General features: G+C 42.2%; 1 protein-coding gene across 26 annotated transcripts in view; it reads right to left on the bottom strand.

Moving 5' to 3' along the window:
- The window catches only part of AFDN (afadin, adherens junction formation factor), a 260034-nt gene that overhangs the window by 118225 nt on the left and 120413 nt on the right, over positions 1–21396 (bottom strand). For 19 of the 26 annotated variants that reach the window (XM_075596883.1, XM_075596899.1, XM_075596908.1 and 16 more), the window contains exons 7-10: positions 10085–10193; positions 9279–9440; positions 5299–5343; positions 718–812 (exon numbers count right to left, since the gene is read on the bottom strand). In XM_075596883.1, coding sequence (XP_075452998.1) covers positions 718–812; positions 5299–5343; positions 9279–9440; positions 10085–10193 — 411 coding nt within the window. The remainder of the gene's footprint in view (positions 1–717; positions 813–5298; positions 5344–9278; positions 9441–10084; positions 10194–21396) is intronic. The other 7 variants (XM_075596891.1, XM_075596895.1, XM_075596898.1 and 4 more) reach the window with 1 other exon arrangement.

Raw genomic sequence — 21396 nt, 5'->3', positions numbered from 1 at the left:
CTCAGGGGTGCACAAACTTTCCCCTGCGCCCCCCCCTGCCTCCTATCCCCCCTCCTCTCACCATGTCCCCGACATAAAATGATGCTCCGCGGTCACGTGACGTCGTTTTGCCATGGCAGCATGACATCATGTGACCCCCGCAGCGTCATTTGATGCCGTTCTGCCATGGTGGCTTGTCGCCAGAAGCCGCCGGAGACAAGGTAAGAGAATTTTCAGAGGCCTTGCGCTGTCCCCCCGCATTTAATTTAAATGCTTTGGGATGGAGCGCGGGGCCTCTGTAAGCGCCACGCCCTCCCCCAGAAAATCTCGCAACCCCCTCCGCCCCCAGTTTGCACATTCCTGCCCCAACTGACAGACAAAATGAGTGCAGTTAGGAGAGGTCGGTATTTGGATACACCCTCTACTACAATAACCAGTCAGGTATCACTACCTATCCGGGAATGGTGGTCTTCCATAGCATGTGCTATGGGAAGACACAACGAGGGGGAAAAAAAACATTTAAAAAAAATGCTCTAAACAAAGGGAAATTGCGGGAAATACACTGCATCATATATAACATGGAAGTGGGATCCCTTTACAAAGCAATTTTATACATCATTAAATCGGACAAGGGATGGACAAATAGTTTCCCAGGAGGCACAACCCACTCCCCTCTAATCCCCAAACAAATCTCCCCCAATTTTCTCCATTGAAAGAAATGAATGAACGATTACTTACCTGTATGGAATTCTCATCTAATTTTTCATTTCCAATTTCGGTAACACTCAACTGAAGACGATAGAGTTTTGGCTTATCTCTGGAGTCAGAGCCATCTGAGTTTCAGGGAAAACAATACATTTACATCACAACAAAGCATCAATTATTTGGACTCACACACATTGAGCTTATTATGTTCTGCAATAATATAGAAGATACCTACAAGCAGGAGTGATGGTGAAATACATGCCTATTAAAATAGCCATTATACAGTATTAATATTCAAAATATGGTTAGATAACGTAGGTTCCAATTTGCCTTTTACTATAACTATATTATAAGCTAGCATTTAACTTACATACACCCATATACTGCTCATCTATGGCCCACAAATAGAGCATAATAGCCTTATAAATATTTATATACAAATAAATAACTAAAACGACTTACTTTCTGCTATTTGACTGTAAACCATAACATTACACTATGTATTCATCTATAATTCATACTTGTTAGAAATATGTCCCTTTATTTTTCATTATTTGCCAATCAAATCAAGATTATATTAATATTTAGGCGCTTAATCAAAAGTAGAAATCATCGGACTTTGATGATATGAGCCTGTGAACCATAATAGACTGTTTTGTCTTTGTACAACACATACAGTATTAGTAGCCATATAGAACAAATAGCTGTGTCATTTTGGATATTGGAAGATATGAATTCAAAGTATGAAAGTCAGAGACACTGACTAGTGATAGTGCCAGATTGAGTAGTTTGGTATAAACAATTTCCATTTATTGGAAAAAAAAATTCTAGGATGACACTGTGGTCCCTGGGATGCGTTGAGAGGGATTAAACAACTTGAAGACTCTCTGGTGGGCTTTTGGTTAGAGTGCAGTGTCCCCAATATTGAACCCTGGGTTTGGTTTCTATTCAAGCAAATAAAAATACCACTAGTGAGCACATTCACATCTCTGACAGGTCTGTAGCCCTGTTTTTCACCATTATCTCTTAGCATACAGTGCTTCCACTGCAGACAGGGATTCTGGGAAAGGATATGCAAACTAGCACTCTGTGTCACCTTCTGCTTCTTATCCATTGTAATATGGTCCCCTATAAGCTTATGCCTGCTGTATTACCCAGGTTTTCAGCACAGGCTTGGTTAAGGAATTGTAAAGCCAGTAAACCTACTCACAGACAGCTGTTTTAACTTGTTGGGTCTCAGTGCAAGGCTGGTTATACTGGCTTTGCAAAATGTAGCTGGGTTTCTATTCAAAGAACTTTAGACAGTCTTTTCTACAAAATGGCATGAAATGGACACGAATAAGGACTCCAACAGTCTTCCTATTGTTATATCTTGCCTTAGACACCATTTAAGGCTGGCCTATTTGCCATTTTTAGGCCATCCTTGTTCCTACTTCTAGCAGTTTTAAAGATTACGATCTAATAGTTTTCCTGGGTAAATTATACAACAAAGCTGCACTAATGTGAAGCATTCATTCTGAAATGTTACCTCTCTTTACAAACAAATTGCGTACTACCTGTGGATATTACCGAGCCAAATCTGACATCGCTACAAAAGAATGAAGTCAGAATGGATAAAGACGGACCTAGAAAATTTATAAAATAAGATTCTAACTGGGATTACATCCAAGAGACAATGGGGCTTATTCTGTAAGGTGTGAGTGCAGATGACTTGCTATTGCATGAAAAGCCCAATTAAATTTTTGAATGGACTTTTCCTGCGAAACCACGTCATCTGCGTTTATCACACTTTACAGAATAAGGGCCCAAGAGTCTGTCTTTGTCACATTGATAATTTAATATTTAATAAAAGAAAAGTAAAAAAGAGCCAGTTATAACAAGATGCATTACTAAAGGGAAAAAAGGAATTTAGTGACTTAAAATATAATTTTATAGAAGCCTAAAATAAGTAATCACAGTACATTTTTGAAGTAGACAGCAGCCAACCATGATGCAACATTAGGTGGCACAGAAAACTAAAACACGAATAAACGGTTTCAACAGGCTTTTTAGACCATTATGATTGTCTATAAAGCATTTCAAACTAGAACGTCATTCACCATCGAAACACTACATTTAAAGGTTAATCTAGTTTTCCAAGAACAATGCAGTGTTGCAGAGTGATAACATACTCTGCAGATTCCGATTTAAAAAAGGGCATTCAACAAACCCTTTTTAAAACAGAATCTATAACTTTTAAATGACCCCAAAGTTTACTTGTGTTCCTTTTTTCTGGGCCAAAAGCAAATTATTAAAACATGAACATAATACACGAAGGTAAAATTGCATTTTACCACTATTTCCTGATTTGGCAGATCACAATTGTAAGATACAGTATCTAGTTCAGTGGTTTTCAACCTTTTGTTGGTTAAGGAACCCCAGAATTCGATTGTGAAATTCTGGGGAACCCCAACGCGTCTCTCTCTCCTGAGAGAGTGCACTCTTACCCGATCCTTCCTCTCCCTCCTGACAGCCGAAAGTTGACACAACATCTGTGTTGTCCCAGCTCTCCCCTACCCCCCCCCCCCCCCCCCCCTGGTGGCCACGGAAGCCCTGAGGGGAGCTCGCAGAACCCGGTGTGAAAATCACTGATCTTATTAGATCGTTTGTATTCCTCTAACTCCTGCTACAGGCCCACATTTCTCTCCAAAACGTTATGCTTCCCATTGTACGTTTGATTGTAATATGTGGAGACATTTTATGCAATATCAATTACTTAAAACACTACTGCAACCATGGTGTGACTGAAAGATGTACAAGCACCATGGAAAAGGAGAGGAAGATGACAAGTTAAATTAATTATAACTAGACATGAAAGGTTGATTTTAAAAATGAATTCAGACCACTGTCTGAATAGCGAGAGATGCCAATTCAATTGTTCAAATTTCCAATAAAAAAAATGGGTATTCTATAAATCTGCTTCACCACGTAACTTATTTGAAATATTTCCACTTGAAATCGTTTTATGAAATGTTCCTATGATCAATATCATTTATTGATCCTTTAACCTATTATACTGAGCATTCATTTTCATAATTCAATCCGTATTTGACTACATTTAAAGAAAGGATTTAAATGTAAAACATCAGCTTTTTCTCGGAGATGCAATGCGTGAAGCTCACATTTGGTTAAACTTTCTGTGGACATGAAGAGCTTTGTTGGCTATTTTTCCAACTAGTGATGTGAGGTACTGAGCTGAACAAAACAAAAGCTGGGGTTTTGTGCAGTCCTTAGGCGGGTATAGTATAAGCTTAAAACATCGTTTTCTTTCCAGCACATATATATATGTATATGAAATAGGTTTGATCATATGTGAAGTATTTTTCCTAATGAAGGAACCATACAGTTTGACTGGCACTGCAAATGGGAAACCATACGATTTGTAGAGAAAGATTATATTACTCGAAAATGCCTTTCCCAGCGTATCCTTCGCATAAGACACCTTCAAGTGAATGGGCTGTAAGGTGTAACAGGGAGGCATAAGGTGCCTTAACCCTTTGAGTGTCGGAAGGATGGCGGCACCAGAGACGTACTCTTCCATTTCTCAGCTAGCCAGCTAAGGCCGCGCTTATAGTGCTTGCGACGCGACAGATGACGTTACCAGTCGCCACCTGCGATAGTTATAATTTAAGTTTTGGCGACGTCGCTAGTGACGAGGTCATTGATTGGTTCAGAGATAGTCACATGTGGCGACAGTCTCTGAAAAATCAAATTTACCCGGCTTCCAAATATTTGGTCACTCCGTCGCCCTTACTATAAGCGCTCGCGACAGAGTCAATTGTTTTGTTGCGACGCCGTCACTATAAGCGCAGCCTAAGGTTCAGCGCTCCATAGACGCACAGAACACAATATTCCCTAGAAAGAGCAAATTGCTACTACGTCATGGGGCCCATCGAGTGTCACGTGGCAGCAACGTCAATGGACACCCAAGGGTTAAATATTAGCAGGGCTTACACATTCTATGCACACTTCTATTCCTAATCCCCTTTAGGAGATTACTTTAAAAATAGATGTGCAAACTTTTCATCTTTAAATCTGAATATATTGAGCAGATTTAAATTGGCTCATTTCCCAGGTGTCCGCTGGCTAACCCAATTATGTTAGGTTTGTACATCTATACTAGAGATGTGCGAAACCTTACCAAAGGTTTACAAACCAGGCGAAATGTTCCCTTTTCAGCAGCAAGAAATATTGTGACCCTATCAGAGATAATCAAAGCAGTGTGCATTGTCATTTTGCCCGACACGCTAATTGGTAAAATTCTCTAAAATGGCTACATTTGCTTAATAATGAGACTATAAATATGGTACACACCATATTTCCCTCAATGCGAGGCGATATTTTGCTAAATCGAAGACTAATTCCCTTTGCGAAGGATTTATAAAGGAAGCTAAATTGGGAAGAAAAAATAAATAAATACATTTGCAACTACACTTTCGATCGTTTCGCACACCTAATAGCCTATGTACATGGAAGATAAGTGTAATGTCATTGCCCATTACACACAGTAAGTGTCTCTGTTCCAAAGTGTCATTTTTTCCATCTTTTCAAATGAAGTATGAAATACACATTTACCTTCGTAAGAGTGATAATTGTAGTAGGCAAAGTGATTCCGTCTGCCTGCGGATAGAAGACATGCACAGACAGGACCCAGGTAAAGACAGCAGCAGCAGAAGAGAAAGCATGCAGAGGAGGATAGGAAGAGAGAAAACAGAAAAGGGTGAATCGGTAGCCAGACAACACTGAAATCCCAGGTTTATTTTTTCAGGACACGGATTAGTAAAATTAATTGCAATACAACTGTTGAGAATTATTAATGTTTTTAAAAAGACAGAGAATTCATTTATTTTTAAAGCGGCAATCCAAGCGTTTAAAAAAAAAAAAAAAAACATTTATTTGTATGTATTTACACAGGATTGAAGCAAGGGGTCTCAGGAGCTGAACCCAGTTAATTTCAGCTCTGGGGAACCCCTGATTCCGGAGATACAGCCCTCCGTAAGGGGTGCCGGTAGCTACCCTGGCTCAGGTAGCTGGCATTGCGGGCATCAAGTAATAGCCGCTTTTCAAAGCTTCCGCACACTATGGGCCAATTGGAAGCCGTAAGGTCATCAGGTTCGGCTTCCTATTAGCCTGCGTGACATTGGAGCTTTAAACTTTAACCCCCAGATAACACAGCCGGAGGTCTGTATGTCCGAAAGCAGAGGGTCCCCGCTGCTGAACTGAAAATCGGATTCAGCTCCTAAGACCCAGTCTTTCAATCCTTTGTAAGAAAAAAAAAGTGTTCAAGTGGAAAAAAAAAAAAAAAGTAAAAATAAGAAGTGCGCTTGGATTGCTCCTTTAAGGAATTATTACATGAAAGATTGTGAGTAAAATGCAAAGACACCAAAGAGAAAAGGTAAGTGAACATAAAATGTGCACATTAGGTTAATATTACTGTACATGTCTTATAATGAATTGCTATATGTTGAAAAAAAAGAAAGATCCTCATTGATTGAGATAAAGGGTTGTTAGAATTTTGATGCTGCGCCTTTGCTTATTTCATGCTCAAACGCCACCAGACCCGGTAGACATCCATAGGGAAAACAGCATTGCTCGCATTGCCAGACACTGCCAACAGCAGGAAGTCAAGAAGGACCACATTGAGCAAGGGACCGAAGTGAGCTCCGTTTCCAAGTTCAGGATGAATTCATTCAAATCAATTAGATGCAGCCATATGGCTGCAGAACTCAATCTCAACGCTTAATTGTCAACCAAGGGCACAAAACAATTTAAAATGAACAATTAAGACATTAATGTCCAATTGCTTTTATCTTATGTGTTTAAAGAAGCAATACTGGAGCTCATCCAGCATTAAAAAGAACCCCGAGGTGTGTAATTAATACTCAGAATTACACAAATGAAGCAAATCTATTTTAGAATTCATTCTTACAATAGCATACAATATTTACCACATCAGGACTGTGGTTGATTTAACGAGCTCTAGCGACCCATAAATTACAAAACGGAAGATTTGGTGTTATATACAAGATGAAACAAGATACATCCAAAACTATAACATTGGACACTGTACATGCTATTTCTCTGTATCTTCACCACACCAGACTGCAAGCTCTTTAGGATACATGGTTACCTCTACATGGAGATTATGTTTACCCACTTACTGGCATCTCATACATCTAAAATACTAACAGCACACATCAAATAAAGCCAGAGAGTATATGTACGTATTATACCCATCTTTGTACCACCAGTCCCAGGCCTGTTGCCAACACTTGTGCAACTCTACAGTAGAAGGACCACTTTGATGTTTACTTTTTTTTTCTCTTCTCTTTAAGATGTTTCCTTTTAAATAGAAGCAAAAGAAGAGTGGGGGAACCCGCTCAACCTAGTGTGACACAAGGTCAAACATACAGAGAGGTGCACTAGGGCAAATATTAATAGACATCAAAGAAAACACAGATGGAGCAAAGACCCTAACACCGGATAAGCCCCTTTAACGTGCACTCAATGTCTGTATAGGGGAAAGTACATGAACAGAAATATGTGATGCCAACGAAAAACAATGGTACTGGTCCTGGATGTATTGTATAATTGGAAAATTTAAAATGATCATAAACTGGATAAGTGATCATCATGAAGGTACAGTAACCCAAAATGACGAACAACAGCCATGAGGTAATAAGGTATTATCCTCCGCCTCTTAGAGGCGGGGGATAATACCTTATTACCTCATGGCTGTTCATCATTTTGGGTTACTGTACCTTCAGCCAATTTTTGGTGTGAAGGGTTACTAGACCCTTAGCCTTTTTGGCTTGCGTGACGTCTCGAGGCAATTAGTGATAATCACTTATCCAGTTTATGATACTGGTTACCTGTTGCCTTCATCTGATATCAGCACATTATGCTATTATTTAATGCGGTTTTATTGTACTCACCTATTTAGTACGGACCAAATATTTTAATGCACATCCAATAAATAATCATTTAAAATTTTCCAATTATACAATACATCCAGGACCAGTACCATTGTTTTTCGTTGGCATCTCATATTTCTGTTCATGTACTTTCACCTGTACAGACATTGAGTGCACGTTAAAGGGACTAATCCGGTGGTAGTGTCTTTGCTCCATCTGCGTTTTCTTTGATGTCTTTTAAATAGAAGATCAGAAATATATTTTGCAAATTGCAAACTGATGTACGGATATATTTATTCAAGCAGACACCGACAGGACTTAAAAATATTGGTAGCATTATTATATTATTTGCATATTTAAATCCTCAAACCTCGAGGTGCCTACAAAATATACAAATCTCTCCCTCTCTCCCTCTCTCCCTCTCTCCCTCTCTCCCTCTCTCCCTCTCTCCCTCTCTCCCTCTCTCCCTCTCTCCCTCTCTCTCTCTCTCCATCTCTCTCTCTCTCCATCTCTCTCTCTCCATCTCTCTCTCTCCATCTCTCTCTCTCCATCTCTCTCTCTACACACACACACACACACACACACACACACACACACACACACACACACACACACACACACACACACACACACACACACCTAATTCCAGTACTTCTTGATATCACACCATGTTCTATGACACATGTGCAATCAATATTGGGTTGCAGAACCCACTCCTGCAGGCCCCAATATTGACACAGCTTGGAGAAGTAGTGTAGATGTTCCTATACTGTCATTCAGAACATATTTTTGGGTTAATTATTTCTGTTTTCATGGAGCACTGCATTTAATTTGATTAACCCGCTGTGCATTTAATTATTATCATCGTGAAATCAACATTGATTTCCTTGAAACCGAGTGCATACCTATAATTATAATATGGATTTATAACCTAATAATTAGATCATGATTAGCTATGTACTTCCAGTCTCACACAACGTATCCTTTACAGAGGAATCACAATGCTTGGAGACCATTCCTGTAACATATTTTATATTGCACTGGCTTTGTAACCTACTACTGTAATGAACAGGATAGCCCTTCCTCAGAGTTTCTCTAATGGTGTATTTTATTGGTTTAGACTAATCATGACTTTAAAAAACAAAAACAAAACAAAAAAATACCACAGACTTCTGAAATGTTTCAATCGTAATGCTGTGTACACACACACACCCACACTTCTTTTACAGGACCGAAATGTTGGATTATTTCTTTCAATACAACATGTTTTGATTACTCACTTGCAATGAGCTGAGTTTTCTTGTACTCCGATTCAGGAGTTTGGTTGAAGTATATTGAATTACATGATTCTTTTGAAGCGTGATCTCGTCTACATGCCTTAGTTTTTTTTGTTTTTTTAGGTGTGTCTGCTATACAGTATTTGATTTTTGAGATTATATAAAACACACACACACACACACACACACACACACACACACACGGGTATACTGGGTAAAAAGGAATACGTTTATTTTTGCTGATGGGGAACCCAAACATTCAATGTTGCTACAAATTGCTATAAGATTGTAATACTTAAGAAGATAGATCATTCAATTCAATGCACAACTGTTTGGTCCCGAGCAGTGGTGCAAGACATCTTACCTGGACTTAATTCTACCAAGTAAGGCAGCTTATCAGAGGGGAGGGAGAATCCATAGCTGTCAGCCCTCTCTTTCCCTTTTGATGGCTTGCCCTCGCTCTGCTTCCTGTTCTTCTTTGGGAGGTAGTCCGGAGGCCTTCTTTTTAACTGGAATACGAGTTCTCCTGAAAAAGGCACCAAATATGGTTAATGAAATATTAATCACGTGACCCAAGGAACGTTTGAATCAGCAATTCATGTTGCCCCTTTCTTTTCCCCTCTCAGAAAGTCTATTGATCTGTTACACCAGTCACAGCACTCCATCTGCCAGACTGCCCTGACATTATTAGTTTCATGTTGGCATCGCTGGTTGGTGGATAGCTGAGAGGAGGAAAATCATCTTTATTGATTATGTACACTACTTGGGATTGCTTCTCAACCAACAGTGATTATTAGTTGAATGCGTTTTAAAAGTACTAGTCAAATCAGAATATACAGTATAACCCCAAAAACAGCATATACAATTTCCCTCAAAATAAGAGTTTTTGCAAACTGTTACACAGACTATAGATGAGCTACACATAGTAAAGATAGACAGTCTTTGAAAAATTACACGAAGTCTAAATTGGAATTGTAGCGGCGTCTTTGTGCCACTCACAGCCGTTAACAAGGTTTGAATACACTATTGCTGTCTATTAGCATTCCTCACATACAGTACACGTTCTAAACGCATTCTAAGATTTCTAGTTGTATTTCTGCATTAGTGTTTACCATAAATAGTTGCTTTTTTTTAAAAAATTTGACATACCATGACCACAGTCAACAGTACCTTTTTCATCTGGCCAATCCCGGTATATCTGAAGAGGACATTCATCTTCATCCAGAATAGTCTCTTTGATGCCTCTGTCAGAATGCTGAGCTCCTGGAGGCAGCATGACCTACCAAAAAAAGTACATAATACATATTGTTTTCCCCTCTGAATGATTGGATAGCAGATAGGAGTCAACAAAATGCTTTGGAGAAATAAATGACAAAATTTTGCGTCGACCCAAGCTGAAAGCTGAAAGTCTCATAATAGAAATTAAAGGAATTGTACACAGTACTTTAATCAGAGATGGGCCATACAGATCGGGCAAACAAACATCTCAGCAATGAAGTAATACTATTCCACTTTTCTCACGCCATGGCAGCTGTATAATGAATCTGCACGTGTATAGGTTGGGAAACCAACAGACATCTATCTACAAAACAAACTGACTGTTTCAAAGCTTCCCACGCAACAAAAGATTGGATGTGCAGCCCTAGAAGGAATTATAATCTTAGTATTGGTTTAACCAGAATCCTCCGTTCAATATGATGTGAAGCCGCTCATCAGTGAACCAATTTATTTTAATGGTGCTGAACTCTTCTACAGCACTGGGAAGCTGCTTCACTTCACACTGAACGTGACTACAGAGAAAGAGAGGAGTGTAAGCACAGACAAAGCAGACACAAAATATAGCTACATACCCCATCATCTGAAGGTAGATTGGGTGTAAACAACATATCTTTGAAGTTTGGAGAGTAAGTCTAGAAACATTGTACTAACTGGATGAAATGTCAATCGTGCAGATATGACAGACTGCACCGCAAAGCAGTCAATTCCCTTCTTCATGTTACATTAGGATAAAAAAACAAACAGCTTCCTTTGTTACATTATTTATCTGCTCAACAGTATTTGTTTTCCTTGTGAAATATGTTGCTTTGTGTTCTGCTGTTTAAGTCCAATGTTGGACCAGTTTACATTTAAGTCATATGTTTACAAGGTTAAAAGGTCTTCAGTATGAGAAGATTTAAATTAGCAGTTTATCCTTGCAATCTTTGTAAACACCAATTTGAATTGTAGGATGGTTTTACTGCTCTTATCTCTGCTTTATCACTTTCAGATTACTTTATCTGTGTGTGGGAGGAATAAAACAAACAGGATCACCAATTGCCCCTTTCACCATTCTAAGAGTAAATACTAATTATTTCAGAAATGATAAATACATATACATGACCTCCAAAAACAACTAAAAGAAACAGACACACCCCCTCCAAGGGTGGAGGTTGGCAGCCATCCTGATGTTTCTGTATATCTATTTATAGCATCACTGTTATTCTGCTCCTTTATCTTGAGAAAGGGTCAGTTGGGAGTCAAAACATTGATATAAATAAATAAACACTACTTGCGAGTGCCTGGCTCATATATATTTTAAAAAATGAAGCACTAAAATAATTGCGGTCTTCTGAAAAAAAAAAAAAAAACAACGTGAAAAAAAACCTATGACAGTCCATTAGTTCACTCTGGTGCTTTATAAAGGTTTCCACTAAAGAATAGTCAATATTCCAACCAGGAGGTGGATACATACAGCACATACTTTGAATTAGAACTTTAAGGCTTTCTGCAAATGAACTAAATAAATGTTATTTATTGACATATCCTTCCTGAGGAGGGAAGGCAGGTAGCAATTTATTTTGCTTTATATTGCCTTCCAGACCAAAATCAGATCCTCAAGATAAATATATATTGGTCTAAGTGTAAGTCCCTGCAGTTAGACCAAAAAAATTGTATTTATTATATTTATTACTGCAGGAAGGGTTCGCACATTTGACTTGCCCAGAAGTTCCAAACCCTAAAATGTGGCTTTGGAGGACAAGGAGACTATTTTAGCAAGAGTCCTAATAGCAGTCATTAGCATGTGATTATTATCTTTTTTTGGTAAAACGCCAACATATTCCTCAGCGAGGTACAAAGTGACATTAATTACATAAACAGAATGACATACAAAACCAAATAAGGACAAACAAGAGCAAAGAGATACAGAAGGTAAATGCTCCTGAGATCTTACACTAGAGGGAATAATCAACAACGTTGAAACAAAGGGTGAAGTGGCTGCTGATTGTAGGATGGAGTATGCCTCTGTGTATGGTCCAGCCGCACAGCTTGATCTATTAAGGTTTGCGGGTGTGGATGTTAGGGGGTGTTAGCGCGAAGTTTGGTCCAGCCGCACAGCTGGAATTAAAGAGTTTGGGGAGGTGTAGCTGTTAGGGGCAGGGTATTGATTATGCCAGATCCGCTTCCTTAAAAAGGTGAGTTTTTGTATGTCTGAAAGCTGGGGAAGAGGAATTCCAGAGAGAGGGGCAACACAAAAAAGATGTCTTGTAGCCGGGAGTGAGAGGAGATAAGGCAGGAGAGACAGATATCATGGGCAGAACCGAGGGGGCATTTAGGGACACAGATATATAGGGGGGCTGCATCAAATAGCTTTGCAAGTCAGAACAAGGGTTTTAAATTGATTTCTAGATGACATCACATATTGCCCAGGTATCTCAGGTGTGTCTATATTTTGTGCACAGACGTCTCTTCTACACGCGTTCTTTAAAGGTGTGCTGCGATTGATATTGGGAAAATATAAAATAATGGAGCCAGACAGAATTTTTAGGAGCCAGAGTTCTGTTAGGCGTGGGTGGGGGGAGGGAAAAGCCCTTCTGGTTACCCCTCTGCCCACACCTGTCGTCGGCTGTATGGCTGTTTCTGTGAGTGTCATAGATACACACTGACACACACACTGACACACACACACACACACACACACACACACACACACACACACGTAAAGACACTGACTCACAGAAAAGGATTTACAATGGCAGGTTACATGACTGGACGAGTAACAAAACTAAAAACCATCACCAAGAAAGGTCTGTGTGTAGGTACTGTACTTTTTCTTTTTCTAAAACACTGCACTGGGATCACAAGTGTATAATAAGGTGCGTACAATTTAAAATGTCACAGCATGGACGGAAAACACAGATTAATCTTTCCGAGTGTAATAAAAAGTCATCCATGGCAAATGTTACATTTTTATCCCTTGGATCTTAGTTTTGTAAGTGACACTTCATATCAAGAAGGCAAACGTCATTAGGGTTTTTATGGTGTATCACATAAAAGTCTCCCCCTTCCGTGCCTTCTACCCTTTAAAACGTAATTAAAACGGCTCAGAAACAAAATGTCACGCACCTAAATCTTGCACGAAGACACTTAATTTCCATGCGGTGGTAATTTAAGTCTGATATTTTGCAGAGGTTCAAACTGGTACTTATTTAATTGAAGACTCGGATACACATCACATCAGAGAAAGCAGTTTCAAAATGAATGAGTGGTTTTAAGGAGTCTGCAATAAATTTGCTCTGAAGCTTTTTAACATTTTGCTAGACATTGTTTTTTTCTGTCACTCATCAATTAAGTACACAAATATTCTGCAAGATTTGAGTACATTTTTAATTTAAAAAATAGGCAGCGTATGATCTGTATTCTGCAAAACCCCACCCTTCCCCCCTTGTATCAAGTTCACAGTGTTTGCCGCTTGTCATTTTTGTAATAAGATAATAATTGGTATGTAGACTTGAGAATGTTTCTGATTGAGCCCATATAATCTGCAGTCTGCATATTGCTTATCTGGAGAATACAAACAGAGGCAATCCTAAAACACATTAAGGTGCAAGGTCAAAAAGCAACCCAAGACAAAGGGTGTAAATGAGCAGCACACAAATACTAAATAGGAAATGTGAGTTAAAGGGGAAATTCCTCCTAGGAGCAAAGTGAACTAATGCCAGTGACATGCTTAACAGCTGGACGATTGATGCATTTTACCCAAATAACGAGAAGTATTTTTTTTATTCGGTTTTAAATTATTAGGTAAACACTGTGAGCCAGCACTTGGGAGGGTTTTGATTCCTTTACTCCGTATGTATGAATGACCACTGAAGCTTTTTGAAGCGAAACACGTAGGGATTCTCTGCTGAGCTCTAGAGAGAGCATTGAACTTTGAGAGAAAGACAGCTAAGACTCCAGCTACTAACATTGCCATAGCCGCTCGAGTGCGTAAGCGCCGACGTGCCTTCTGATGTCATCGAAGAGGGATGAGGAACAGAACACACAGTGGAGACCAGACCACAGAAGCAACGCCCCATTTTCATCAATTCAACCTATTGCTGTATCCGGATGTGTCCCAACATGTGTGTACCAGCTGGCAAATTATAAGTGGCTTTTTATCATCTGCGAAGTAAACCTTTTTTTACAGTACATCACTATGCTCTACTTTTAATTTATTTATAACTTCATCGGCAATCTCAAGCTGGATTTTTGTAATTATTTATATTACAGCCACTATGTTGTCAACGATTTAGTTAGATTATAGTCTATATCCTCTTTACCAACTGCGCTCGGATCTTCTCACTTATACAGTTAACTCCCAGAGGATCTAGTGTGGGACCTCAGGTGCGGAGCAGCAACAGTAAAGCGGATAATCCCACATTGTTTTGTTATCACATCCATAAATGTTTTCATTTAAATTGCATACTGTCAGTTTTGAAAAAAAAAATTAAAAAAAATTACACACACAGTGTATGTATATGTGTGTATATATTTATGGTATTGCTTGACCTGAGGAAGAGAGGAAAACTCTCGAAAGCTTGTCCAATGGCACAAATTGTTAGTCCAAATAAAAAAGGTATCACCAAATACTGAAGAACTCATATATTCTGGTGTGGGTGTGGGTGTGGGTGTGGGTGGGTGTGTGTGTGGGTGTGTGTGTGGGTGTGTGTGTGGGTGTGTGTGTGTGTGTGTGTACACTGACAATTTTCATAATTTGGCTCTGTACGCCACCACAATGGATTTGAAATGAAACAACCGAGACGCAATAGAAGTGCAGACTTTCAGCTTTAATTCAAGGGGTTGAACAAAAATATTGTATGAAACGTTTAGGAATTGCAACCATTTTCATACACACTCCCCTTATTTCAGGGGCTCAAATGTAGATGGATAAATTAACACAATCATAAATAAAATGTTCATTTTTAATACTTTGTCGAGAATCCTTTGCAGGCAATGACTGCTTGAAGAGAGAGAAAGAATAGGGGGAGCAAAAGGGTTTAGAGCATATTAACCAGCAATAACAATCTTAATACAGGTCACTGTCTCTGGAGTGTCAATATACAGATGATAAATCAATACTCACACGGCCCTGTGTGAGCAAAGTTGCATAGGGGTGTCTTGATTTTGGGGGTCTGGTCTGTCCACGTAGTTAGTGGGGTTAAGGGTATACATAAGTGAAGCAATAACCATAAACACTTACACGGCCATGTGTAAGCACAGTTGTTGAAAGGTATCTGTGGTATACACCTAGATTGCCCGTCCAAAGTAATCCCAGGGGTGCTGTGCACGCTGCTGCTGGCAGGCAGGGGGTTAAATACGGGTCTCCGTCACGGTTCTCTCGTCCTGGGGTTCTTTCCCTCCCCGTTTCAGCAAGGGTAGTGAGTGAGGCAAAATTACAGTGTGATATCAGCAATGATCTTTAAAAACGTAAACGTTTATTAAACATTGAATATTGAATCACAACAAATGCACTCACATAAAATAACACTGTCCCGGCGTGCTCCCATGGCTGTGGTTCGCAGATGTTCCTGGCCGCACTCTCCTCCGCGTCCGGAGTCGGAATAGATGGCGGTTCCTGGCGCGGCTGTGTCTGCAACTGCTTCCACCAGCTACGGAAGCCCCAATAGTTCAAAAGTCTTCACCGAAATAGAACATTTTGAGCCTGAGGAAGCCGTTTTACACGGCGAAACGCGTAGCTCTATTTCGGTGAAGACTTTTGAACTATTGGGGCTTCCGTAGCTGGTGGAAGCAGTTGCAGACACAGCCGCGCCAGGAACCGCCATCTATTCCGACTCCGGACGCGGAGGAGAGTGCGGCCAGGAACATCTGCGAACCACAGCCACGGGAGCACGCCGGGACAGTGTTATTTTATGTGAGTGCATTTGTTGTGATTCAATATTCAATGTTTAATAAACGTTTACGTTTTTAAAGATCATTGCTGATATCACACTGTAATTTTGCCTCACTCACTACCCTTGCTGAAACGGGGAGGGAAAGAACCCCAGGACGAGAGAACCGTGACGGAGACCCGTATTTAACCCCCTGCCTGCCAGCAGCAGCGTGCACAGCACCCCTGGGATTACTTTGGACGGGCAATCTAGGTGTATACCACAGATACCTTTCAACAACTGTGCTTACACATGGCCGTGTAAGTGTTTATGGTTATTGCTTCACTTATGTATACCCTTAACCCCACTAACTACGTGGACAGACCAGACCCCCAAAATCAAGACACCCCTATGCAACTTTGCTCACACAGGGCCGTGTGAGTATTGATTTATCATCTGTATATTGACACTCCAGAGACAGTGACCTGTATTAAGATTGTTATTGCTGGTTAATATGCTCTAAACCCTTTTGCTCCCCCTATTCTTTCTCTCTCTATATCCCACAAGGGCTTTGGAAACCCCTTTCTGGGGTTGAGCACAGGGATCCTTAACAGACTCCATTGTGAGAGACCACCTCCATTTGGTTTGTTATTCAAGCATCATACTGCACCCCCCACCCTGACACAACACGTAAGGTAAGCGCCCGGCTCTTGTTTGCATAATGACTGCTTGAAGTCTGGAACGCATGACATCACCAAACGCTGGGTTTCCTCCTTTGTGATGCTTTGCCAGGCCTTTACTGCAGCTGTCTTCAGTTGTTGTTTGTTCGTGGGTCTTTCTGCCTTAAGTTTTGTCTTCAGCAAGTGAAATGTATGCTCGATCGGGTTGAGATCAGGTGATTGACTCGGCCATTGCAGAATATTCAACTTCTTTGCCTTAAAAAAAACTCCTGGGATGCTTTCGCAGTATGTTTTGTGTCATTGTCCATCTGTAAAGTGAAGTGCCGTCCAATCAAGTTCACTGAATTTGGCTGAATCTGAGCAGACAATATATCCCTATACACTTCAGAATTTATCCGGCTGCTTCTGTCTTCTGTCACATCATCAATAAACAGTAGTGACCCAGTGCCATTGTAAGCCGTGCATGCCCATGCCATCACACTGCCTCCATCGTGTTTTACAGATGATGTGGTATGCTTCAGATCATGAGCCATTCCAAGCCTTCTTCATACTTGTTTCTTCCCATCATTCGGGTACAGGTTGATCTTAGTTTCATCTGTTCAAAGAATGCTGTTCCAGAACTGGGCTGGCTTTTTTAGATATTGTTTGGCAAAGTCTAATCTGGCCTTTTTATTCTTGAGGCTTATGAATGGTTTGCACCTTGTGGTGAACCCTCTGTATTTGCTCTCGTGAAGTCTTCTCTTTATGGTAGACTTAGATAATGATATGCCTACCTCCTGGAGCGTGTTCTTCACTTGGCTGGATGTTGTGAAGGGATTTTTCTTTACCATGGAAAGGATCCTACGATCATTCACCACTGTTGTCTTCCATGGACGTCCAGGCCATTTTGTGTTGCAGAGCTCACCAGTGCTTTCTTTTTTTCTCAGAATGTACCAAACTGTTGATTTGGCCACTCCCAATGTTCCTGCTATCTCTCTGATGGATTTTCTTTGCAGCCTAAGGATGCCCAGTTTCACTTGCGGTCAAAGGAGCTCTCAATGCATGTTGTGGTCAAATGTGAATGCCACACCTGAAATCAACTCCAGACCTTTTACCTGCTTAATTGATGATGAAATAACAAAGGAATAGCCCACACCTGTCCATGAAACAGCTTTTGAGTCAATTGTCCAATTACTTTTGGTCCCTTGAAAAAGAGGGGGCTACATATTAAAGAGATGTAATTCCTAAACCCTTCCTCCAATTAGGATATGAAAACCCTCAAATTAAAGCTGATAGACTGCACTTTAAGCCCATATTTCATTATTTAACTGTAACTTGAATTTATTTTGGTACACAGCCGAAATAACAAAACCTGTATCAGTGTTTAATTATTTCCGGACGTGTGTGTGTGTGTGTGTATATACACACACTGTATATCAAATGGAAATATATTACTGTATGCTCATTTGCATGTCTTAGACAGGTCTGCAACTATACACACACACACACACACACACACACATATGTGTGTATATATATCACACACAGTGGTTGATAAATCACCCAAAAATCTACTCGCCGAAACAAAAAAAATCTACTCGCCACCTAGTCCCGCCCCTAAACCCGACATGCTTGGGCAGCCATGAAGAGGTCGCCACGGGGTCAAATCCAGTCGCCACGGGCCTGTAGGTGAATTGATTTGTCGAATAAATATATATATATATATATATATATATATATATATATATATATATATATATACACAGTGTTCGACAATTATATACATTTACACGCCCGGGCGTGTGGATTTAACCCCCGGGCGAGTAAATATTGGCCCAAGCAGCACACGTGTGTTTTTTAAATTTCCCGCGCTCGCGCTGCTGTTTTTCCCGCGCTCGCGCTGGAGAAAAAAAGAGCCAGAGGCGGGTTCATGTTGTTGGGGGAGATTACCCCGCCTCCGGCTCTCTGAGCAACTTTCCCTCCTCAGCGCTTCCACTCCTCCCCCTTCCGGCAGCCAGCCCCTTCCATGCCTGTCTGCCTCAAGCCCCTGCAGGGCCATCTGTCGCCCCCCCCCTCCCATCGGGCCATCTGCCCCCCCCCCACCCCAATCTCTCCCGGCCTCAGTGACCCCCCTCACCCCAATCTCTCCCGGCCTGCGTGACCCCCCCCCTCACCCCAATCTCTCCCGGCCTCAGTGACTCCCCTCACCCCAATCTCTCCCGGCCTCCGTGACCCCCCCATCACCCGAATCTCTCCCGGCCTCCGTGACCCCACCATCACCCCAATCTCTCCCGGCCTCCGTGAACCCCCCCTCACCCCAATCTCTCCCGGCCTCCGTCACCCCCCCTCACCCCAATCTCTCCCGGCCTCCGTCACCCCCCCCTCACCCCAATCTCTCCCGGCCTCCGTGACCCCCCCCCACACACCCCAATGTCCCCCACGACACCCGTGCCCCCCCCCCCCCGACACCCCAATCTCCCCCTTGACACCCGTGACACCCCAAATATCCCCACTCACTCCCGATCTCACCTCCAACTCCGTGTCTCCGGCCTCCGGTGACCAGCTGCATCACTAGCCCCCCCTCTCCTCTCTCCCCTGTGTCCGGATCCCTCACTGCCACCCGGTGACCCGCAGCGACAGCCGCCGAGGCCGAGGGCGACACCCGGCCTGCCGCTTCCTCGGCTGTCACAGAGACCGGAGACCACAGCGATCCACGGTGAGTAAGGGGGGGGGGGGGAGAGAGACTGTGTGTAGGGGGAGAGAGACTGTGTGTAGGGGGAGAGTGTGTGCGTATATATGTGGGAGTGTGTGTGTATATATGTGGGAGTGTGTGTGTGTGCGTATATATATGTGGGAGTGTGTGTGTGTGCGTATATATATGTGGGAGTGTGTGTGTGTGCGTATATATGTGGAAGTGTGTGTGTGTGCGTATATATGTGGGAGTGTGTGTGTGCGTATATATGTGGGAGTGTGTGTGTGCGTATATATGTGGGAGTGTGTGTGTGTGCGTATATATGTGGGAGTGTGTGTGTGTGCGTATATATGTGGGAGTGTGTGTGTGCGTATATATGTGGGAGTGTGTGTGTGCGTATATATGTGGGAGTGTGTGTGTGCGTATATATGTGGGAGTGTGTGTGTGCGTATATATGTGGGAGTGTGTGTGTGCGTATATATGTGGGAGTGTGTGTGTGTGCGTATATATGTGGGAGTGTGTGTGTGCGTATATATGTGGGAGTGTGTGTGTGCGTATATATATGTGGGAGTGTGTGTGTGTGGGAGTGTGTGTTTGTGTATATATATGTGGGAGTGTGTGTGTGTATGTATATATGTGGGAGTGTGTGTGTGTGTGTGTATATATGTGGGAGTGTGTGTGTGTGTGTATATATGTGGGAGTGTGTGTGTGTGTATATATGTGGGAGTGTGTGTGTGTGTGTGTGTGTGTGTGTATATATGTGGGAGTGTGTGTGTGTGTGTGTATATATGTGGGAGTGTGTGTGTGTGTATATATGTGGGAGTGTGTGTATATATGTGGGAGTGTGTGTATATATGTGGGAGTGTGTGTATATATGTGGGAGTGTGTGTATATATGTGGGAGTGTGTGTATATATGTGGGAGTGTGTGGGAGTGTGTGTGTGTGTGTGTGTGTGTATATATGTGGGAGTGTGTGTGTGTATATATGTGGGGAGTGTGTGTGTGTATATATGTGGGAGTGTGTGTGTGTGTGTATATATGTGGGAGTGTGTGTGTGTATATATGTGGGAGTGTGTGTGTATATATGTGAGTGTGTGTATATATGGGAGTGTGTGTATATATGGGAGTGTGTGTATATATGGGAGTGTGTGTATATATGGGAGTGTGTGTATATATATGGGAGTGTGTGTATATATGGGTGTGTGTGTGTATATATATGGGAGAATGTGTATGTGTGTATGGGAGTATGTGTGTGACACCAGAGGTACCCCCCCCCCCAATCAGTCACCCCTGCCCCGGTCAGTCACCCCTGCCCCCCTCTCTCTCGTCTCCCCCCTCTCTGGTCTCCCCCCCTCTCCCCTCTCTCTGGTCTCCCCCCCTCTCCCCGTTCTCCCCCCCTCTCTCTGGTCTCCCCCCCCTCTCCCCGTTCTCCCCCCCCCTCTCTCTGGTCTCCCCCCCTCTCCCCGTTCTCCCCCCCTCTCCCCGGTCTCCCTCCCTCTCTCTGGTCTCCCCCCCTCTCTCTGGTCTCCCCCCCTCTCTCTGGTCTCCCCCCCTCTCTCTGGTCTCCCCCCCTCTCTGGTCTCCCCCCCTCTAGCCCTCTCTCTGGTCTCTCCCCCTCTCTCTGGTCTCTCCCCCTCTCTCTGGTCTCTCCCCCTCTCTCTGGTCTCTCCCCCTCTCTCTCTGGTCTCTCCCCCCTCTCTCTGGTCTCTCTTCCTCTCTCTGGTCTCTCTTCCTCTCTCTCTCTTCCTCTCCCTTCCTCTCCCTCCCTCTCCCTTCCTCTCCCTCCCTCTCCCTCCCTCTCCCTCCCTCTCCCTCCCTCCCTCTCCCTCCCTCTCCCTCCCCCTCCCTCTCCCTCCCTCTCCCTCCCTCCCTCTCCCTCCCTCTCCCTCTCCCTCCCTCTCCCTCCCTCTCCCTCCCTCTCTCTTCCTCTCTCTTCCTCTCTCTTCCTCTCTCTGTCCCTCTCTGTATCTGGATATCTTAATTACCCTATATATCTTAACTGTCA

Source organism: Ascaphus truei, chromosome 4, assembly GCF_040206685.1.
Source record: "Ascaphus truei isolate aAscTru1 chromosome 4, aAscTru1.hap1, whole genome shotgun sequence".
Taxonomy (NCBI): Eukaryota; Metazoa; Chordata; class Amphibia; order Anura; family Ascaphidae; genus Ascaphus; species Ascaphus truei.
This window is presented reverse-complemented; position numbering and strand designations above follow the sequence as displayed.